Here is a 7,538-nt window from a genome sequence, read left to right as displayed (position 1 = left end):
CAATCAATATGTTGTTTTTCCGTAAGAGCTAGAAGATTATTACGGAAAGCAGCATATTGATTGGCTGTCGCGCGGACTTCCGCCGCACGGCAAGCATTACCGCGTACTGTGTGCAGGAGCCATAACTTCTTATGGTTGGGCGCCATTTGTAAAGCAATAAATTAGAGCGAGATAAGATATACTTGTCTCACTCTTACTGCACCAGTTCAGTGGTGCAGCTCTTTAACTGCACCACTGAACTGGTGCAGTAAGAGTGAGACAAGTATATCTTATCTCGCTCTAATTTATTGCTTTACAAATGGCGCCCAACCATAAGAAGTTATGGCTCCTGCACACAGTACGCGGTAATGCTTGCCGTGCGGCGGAAGTCCGCGCGACAGCCAATCAATATGCTGCTTTCCGTAATAATCTTCTAGCTCTTACGGAAAAACAACATATTGATTGGCTGTAGCGCGGACTTCCGCCGCGCGGCAAGCATTACCGCGTCCTGTGTGCAGGAGCCATTATTCTTTTCAGCGGATTTCCTTTCAATTGGGGGACACGAATTAGGACCACTTTCTCTACTTGCGCCCTATCAAGTTCTCCTTATCTCTTACTTCATGCTTTTCACTAATAGCGAATTCGGTTGCTTGCACTGAGTGCGCACTAAGCTTATTTATAGTATGTTATTATAATTAAAGATTGTCTTAAATAAATTTTCAAATATTTTTAAGCAGTAATATGATATGTACGAATCATTTTATTAGCTAAAATGTTTTTAAATATGTATTTAGGTAAAATTGATCTTAAATATAAAAATGTATTGTAAACAAGCCTGAACGCGCACTCACTGCGCACTAGTGCAAGCTACTGAATTCTCTATAAATATCATATGTAAGGCCTGTTCTTTGTAGTTGCACTGCTGAACTGGTGCAATATATTGAAGTGAAACAAATATACGTTTTCTCACTCTAACTTATTGCACTAGTTCAGTAGTGCAGCTACAAAGAACAGGCCTGTAATATTCGTTGAAAATCCTCCATTGAGGAACTACCAACCCACGTTTATGCACAGTTATTGTCGCGCTATTGCTACCTTCGTGTCTGCAGCGATCGTTCCATGCTCGTGCGAACGCGCTGACAATCCCTTTTCATTGGCATTGTCGCGTCTATTCCGGTCTCCTGTATATACGGGATCGCTCTTGTCTGCTCATTTTTTTCAAATCTCGATATTTGGAAGCGAAACTAATCCCTCTACTCTAGGGATTATCGTTCCGCACTCTTTCGGCGCAACGGCGCCGCCACTATCGCCGCCACTGTCGCCGCTACCGTCACCGCCACCTCCCTTCGCGTTGCTGCGAAGCAGTCGCTGCGAGTTCATGCGAGCTCAGTCTAGTGGTGGTGTGTGTCCCGTGTGCTTCGTTGCGCGTCATAGTCCAGCCGTTCTCTGCGCCTTGCAACAGAATTCCGATTCGCCAATCGATTTCCGTGATTATTTTCGACGGTACTCGAATCAGTGACGATGAAAGCTATTTATGTAGTGTGCGCGTTGCTGTGCGTAACAGTCAACACGCTGGTGCTGGCCAATGGTGAGTCTATTTCTTTCTTCTCGCTTTCTTTCACTTTTTTATATTTCTTTCTCTCTATTTCTCCCTCTGTCGATTCCTAATGCGACACAATAGCGTTTCAGAACGACGTAGAAAACGCCATTTCACCGATACGCGATGCACGGTGCGTGGCGTGCATGCGTACGTAATAACGGCTTCTGATAACGGATTAGAGGCAGCTTGAGTTTGTCATGTAAAACGCCTACCTATTTTAAACTGATTTTGTAACGGCACGTTGTTCGAGGAATGCTCATTCGAATCCGTTCATCTGCACGTTTATTTTTTCGTTTGTCTCAGTCATACTTTCCATACTCTTTGTTCCTCTCTCTCTTTCTCCCTTAGTAAGAAGCATGAATATACGTTTCTCTTTTCGTTTCGGGTGCGAAAAAACGCGCGAAACTAAGCCAAGCTCACTCTGGATATTTGTGCTAAAAACGTTATTTTATATCTTCCTGTGGCGTGTGTGTGTGTGTGTGTGTGTGTGTGTGTGTGTGTGTGTGTTTTATGTGTGTAGTGAACAGTAAAGATAGAAAATGATGCTTTCGGCACAAAAGCGCCCAAAGTGAATGCAGCCTAAAAGGGATGGATTCCTAGTGGGTCGACGCAGGGGAGGGGGCTTCGGAGTGGCGTACTTATGCGCGTTCTCGACCTTCATGTTGCGTCGGCGTCAACGTCGGCGGTGGTTCCGAGTAGATTCTTCGTCGTTATCGATCTCACGCCGACTAGCGACCGAATCTTACGGGCTCCGACTATGTCGAACGATAACGATCAATGCACGACACGTTAACACTTCGGTCGCCGCAATAACAAATTGGAGAATATTTTTGCATGTGTTGTACTTTGATATGTATGCTTTTGTATGTGAGATGCGTGCGTGAGATATCGCCCGGAATGTAAATTAGTAATAATATGAGAAAACTATGGATTAAAATCATTTAAGAATCAAATTTAACGTCTAAAATCAGGACGTCGTCGAGGTTGGAAGGTGAAGTCCGGTCGAATATCTTGTGGCGAGATATTGTCTGTAAAGCGGAGTCTACAATAGAAATCATAAAGTCGTAAGTCGTAGAAATTGACCAATCGCGGTCGATTATTCTTCTCATACTCGACCGTGATTGGTCAATTTCTACGACTTACGACTCTACGACTCCTATTGTAGACCCCGCTTAAAATTAACAGACATTAAAATTCAAGGTGTTCTTGTTTTCGAGCTGATCGAAAATACGATTGTAAATTAAAAAAAAATATATTAATTATTTCACACAACTTCTGCATATGGCGCATCGTATAAGCGTATACAATATCACCCACAGGTAGTAGAAGACGTCTAACAAATGTCTAAAAACATCTAGAAGAGTAGAAGTAAACTTCTTTGAAACACAATAGTATGTTAACATCTTTGCGACGTCTTTTAGACACGTGTATTGTATACGTATATGTAAAATGATTATTTAATTTTATTATTTCACGAATTTTTTATTTAATTTAATAATTTACTTCTTATTTATTTATTAACGAAAGTCATTTTTTTGGAACAATATACAATATATAATTTATAAGAAAAAGAAAAATAGATATAAAAATGCAACAGGGGAAAAAGAAAAAATTTTTTTACAAAAACATAGGCAATTAGAAAAAAGCTTTTACTTATTTATGATAAATTAATACATGTTAACTAATACCTACTCTGGTATAAGATAAGTGTATACAAAGTTGCTACAATCTTCCTAGACAATTTTTAAAGATTGTGCTTCTTGTAAGTGGTATATATAATACTCATACTTATCACATTGTTATATGAAAATCTGCAACTTTTATTAACTTTTTCTTATAATGTCATTGTGTAAATTCAATGGTTAATTTAATATAGTATTTTATTACAATATAGTTTATTTAGTTTAGTTCATGAGTTCACAATTTTAAAAAATATAGATTCCATTTAATTGTTTCACATTGTGATAATTGTAATAATTATAAAACTCTATTTGGATAATGAATATAACAATTAACATATAATAGCTGCCCACTAATAGCACTTGTGTGTGTGTGTGTAATAATTTTTTAAATATTATTACATAAAAAACATCTGAAGAAATAGAATTTTTAAGACGATAGAATATCTAAAAAGATGCATCTCTGAGATATCTTTTAGGCATCTATGTTGTGTAAGTAATAACCAAGAAGTTAAAATGACTTCTACTTATTTATGTTATGCATGCTAACTGATGACCAAGGTTGAGTAATTTTTTTAACTAAGTTAAGTTTAAAGTGAATGATTTATACAAATATTTATACAATTAATTTAATTCAGTTAAAAATATAAACTAATTTAATTAAAAATTAAGTTAAAAAATAAATAAATTTGTTAAAATTAAAAGTTTCTGATGTATACACTATATATATTTTGCATAATTAATTTTTCAATCATAGATTAAATTTATGTGAAATATTTAAAAAAGATGGTCTTTTACAAGAAAATATGGATTGTTTTGTGCTTAGTATTCTATATAAAAAGAGAATATGCGCTCAGAGAGACATTCTACTCGTCTTATTTTTCATTTTTTTAAAATTCTATATTGTAAGTAGTCCGTAATGATTTCAGTATTGGTAAATTATTCTTATTTATATAAAAAAAATTAATAAAGTTAATACATTTTAAAGTAACTAGTTTAAGTTAAAAGTTATTACCTTTTTAACTTAATTTTTTAGTGATTAACTAGTTATTACCCAACTTTGCTGATAACTAATGATAACATAATGGTCCAGTATAGTATAACTTTTATATATATTGTATTTCAATTATTATATTATTATAAATGAAGAAATAGACGTCTTTAAAATATTTTTAAAGCATTTTTTTTAAATTATGCTAGGCAATTATTATATCATTATTAGTTATTAGTTAGCATATATTGATTGATCATAAATAAGCAAAAATCACTTGGAATATATTTATACAACATGCACGTCTAAAAGACGTTTCAGAATCGATTTTCCAATAGTAATTTAAACTTAGATTTAAGTTTAACTTTGTTCACATTAAGTTGAAGAGTCAGCCCTCAGGGATCTTTTGTACGTGTTGTTGTCTCAAAGGCATTTTAATATTTTCTGGATAATTGTTACTTGGAAAAGGATATTCCTGGAAATGATCATTTATTATGACTGTAATGAGTTTAGCTTGTTGTGTAAGAAACAATGTATGTGTTCTTCGTATGTTCAGGTGCAATAGAAAAGACGGCACAAGTTCTAAATGGACAACATGATGAAAAAATTAATACAACCACTGCTATACCTAATTCAACCACGATTACTACTCATTCAACCACGAATTCATCTACTACCGTTACTACTACTACTCCTCTGAGTACGATTACTACCGCCAGTACTCCGAGTACTATTCCGACCACTAAGAGCAGTACTACTACTACTTCGACTACTACTTCGACTACTATCACTACTCCTACTCCTGCTCCAACACCTGCGAATAAAACTACCAGTACATCGGTAACTCCGCCGTCTACCAGTATAATTACACCCAATAGCAGCACAACCGCGCCGCAAACGACGCCTGTACCATCTACAAAACCATCTACCAAAGATCGTCATTTCGACGGTTTGAGCTTCTTTGGTACGTAAAAGATATACTCTTAATTAATCGATAACATATTTGATTAAAGCAATCAAGTAGAACGTTATTAGGTTTATAACCAAATATCGTCAGCTAATACGGTACATTGCGTGTTGCATAAATCTTTGCTTGTTGTATTGAGAATATTATTTATATGATTTTTTTCCGAGAAATTTTTATTCTAATAAATACCGTGTGTGTTTTTTAAGACAATGGCGCTTCGTCATAAAATATTAAAAAGACCGTTTGCTTTTTCTTGTTGCAGGTGGCATTATCCTTGCTACGTGTTTGATGGCAATTTCCGTGTTCGCGTGGAAGTTCTACAAACAATGCAACGAAGGGAACTATCGTACACTGTGATAACGTGCGAGGCTATAACTATAAACTTTCGACAGTTGACAACTAAATATAGTTAACTGAACTAAGAACTACGAATAATTATTTTATTGTAATAATATTGCGTATTTTTATAACGCAGTTAAGTGTTGCGTGGTTTAAGTGCTCTTAGTAATGTGATGTGCAACCACGAGTTCCGTTTTTCTCGATATATATATATATATAGTATACACACACACATATATATATACACACATACATACACACACACACAATATATTTACAGAGAGTAAAATGTCACATATTAAGAACGACACTGGTCGTGTTTGTACGCGCGTTTTATTAGCAAAGGAAAGATAGTGGAGAGTTTGCGAGATAGTAGAAGGCAAGGGTGAAAAGGGAATGAAATTACAAGAGAATGGGAGGAAACTGGACGTATTAAAGAACGTCTTACAGTTAGTGACCAATCAAATGTACATTTCCATAAGGGAGGAAGAATGAGAGATTGAGTTCTGCAAACGTGCGCTATCCCACTTTTTATTATTTCTGCTGGAACTCGATAGTACTTTCACGGATAAGGCTTGTATCAGCAATCTGCATCGGAGCGCTGTGTATATACCTCGTGGTTAGAGTTACGTAAGATTAGACTTTTCTACGATATGGTAGAAGAAGAGAAAAGGAGGAGAAAGTGTTTGACTCAAGAAGCGAACGGCGCAGCGCGCGCTCTCAGCAATTTCCCAGCTAACGTCGCCGTGACATGTCGGTTCGTGAACAAAACTCACGAGATTTTCCGATTGCAGCCGGTTAAACGTCGGCGGTGTCGCGCGACAATAAATAACGACATCGGTTCGAGATGCGTTAAGAACGCGATGTCCATAGTACATGGTGTAACGAGTTAACATCCGCGTGTTATCGAGATGATAAGACTGTACGGTACGGTCACACGATGGGTGCGAGCTGATAACTCCCTCCTTCGGTACGCGCTCGCCGATGCCTTTAGTCGCCGTCGTTCGTTGTACTATATCTTCCCAGTGAAAAACGCGTTTACTACGGCTCAACACGTGGATAATCAACCGTTAAGGATTTGGTATTACGTTAATTGGAGCGAACATTAATTTTTTTGTACTTAGAGATATTACGCAAGATTTACGAGATCTCTCAATGACATAATATCATATATCGATATAATATTTTCCGTTTATTTTTTCTTTGATCAGATAACTTGGTTCTATCTCTGAGTAGATTGAAGTATTGGTTGTACACGCGGTTATTTATTTTTGCGTTGTAATCACAATTGTCGGCGTCCTAGAACTCTGCGGATAGAAAGCCTAAAAGCGTGCTTATGGAGCAGTTCCTTTCTCACACTTTCGCCTGAAACACGAGTCTAACTAGGGATAAGATTAACTAATTTAAGGTAAACGTTCTTTACTTTGGCTTATTTCTTTTTTTTTTTTTGTTTTTTCTTTTTACAGAGAGATGTATCACCACAATTGATTACCGTATATTTGATAGCGAATGTTATTTTAAGTGTAATATAGTGTTATATAATGTTGAGTAATCCTTACGAAGTGATTTTGTAAGCGTTACGTGTTTCTTATAAAAAGAAAAACAAGGGAAAAAAACAAAAACATTACATGTTATATTAACTCTATTCACGTTTCGTGCAATATTCGTGTAACATTTTAATTTCCTCAATTTATGTTAAAGTTGCGTCACATTGGTACAACATTGAATGACCAAAGACAGAACACTGCGTGCTATTTCATAAACTCCTGATCCCGCTCCCAGCACTCCCCTCGACATGCGCTGATAGTGAGTATCATGAGGATATTTATCTTCAACCGCTCACCCTTGCGTTTCACTTTGTTGTGCAAAGAGAGCAAGAGGGAGAGAAGGAGGAGAGAGAGAGAGAGAGAGAGAGAGAGAGAGAGAGAGAGAGAGAGAGAGAGAGAGAGAGAGAGAGAGAGAGAGAGAGAGAGAGAGAGAGAG

General features: G+C 36.6%; 1 protein-coding gene across 1 annotated transcript; it reads left to right on the top strand.

Annotated features, from left to right (window-relative positions):
- Positions 1-1,355: 1,355 nt before the first annotated feature.
- On the top strand, positions 1,356-7,297 carry LOC116846446 (endochitinase A-like). Its single transcript, XM_032820258.1, has 3 exons — positions 1,356-1,567; positions 4,806-5,213; positions 5,479-7,297. The coding sequence occupies exons 1-3, from the start codon at positions 1,501-1,503 to the stop codon at positions 5,571-5,573; spliced, it is 570 nt and encodes a 189-aa protein (XP_032676149.1). The 5' UTR covers positions 1,356-1,500; the 3' UTR covers positions 5,574-7,297.
- Positions 7,298-7,538: the final 241 nt, after the last annotated feature.

The sequence above is a fragment of the Odontomachus brunneus genome, unplaced genomic scaffold (genome assembly GCF_010583005.1).
Source record: "Odontomachus brunneus isolate Ranch 3 - 2012 unplaced genomic scaffold, Obru_v1 Obru_scaffold_064, whole genome shotgun sequence".
NCBI classification, from domain to species: domain Eukaryota; kingdom Metazoa; phylum Arthropoda; class Insecta; order Hymenoptera; family Formicidae; genus Odontomachus; species Odontomachus brunneus.
Note: the sequence above shows the minus strand (reverse complement) of the source record. Positions and strands in the feature narration are given on the sequence as shown.

Excerpts from the sequence above, each read along its gene's own strand:
- LOC116846446 (XM_032820258.1), top strand. The coding sequence starts at position 1,501 with ATGAAAGCTATTTATGTAGTGTGCGCGTTGCTGTGCGTAACAGTCAAC. Across the intron at positions 1,568-4,805 it reads CACGCTGGTGCTGGCCAATG|GTGCAATAGAAAAGACGGCA; the intron begins GTGAGTCTATTT and ends TCGTATGTTCAG. Across the intron at positions 5,214-5,478 it reads CGACGGTTTGAGCTTCTTTG|GTGGCATTATCCTTGCTACG; the intron begins GTACGTAAAAGA and ends TTCTTGTTGCAG.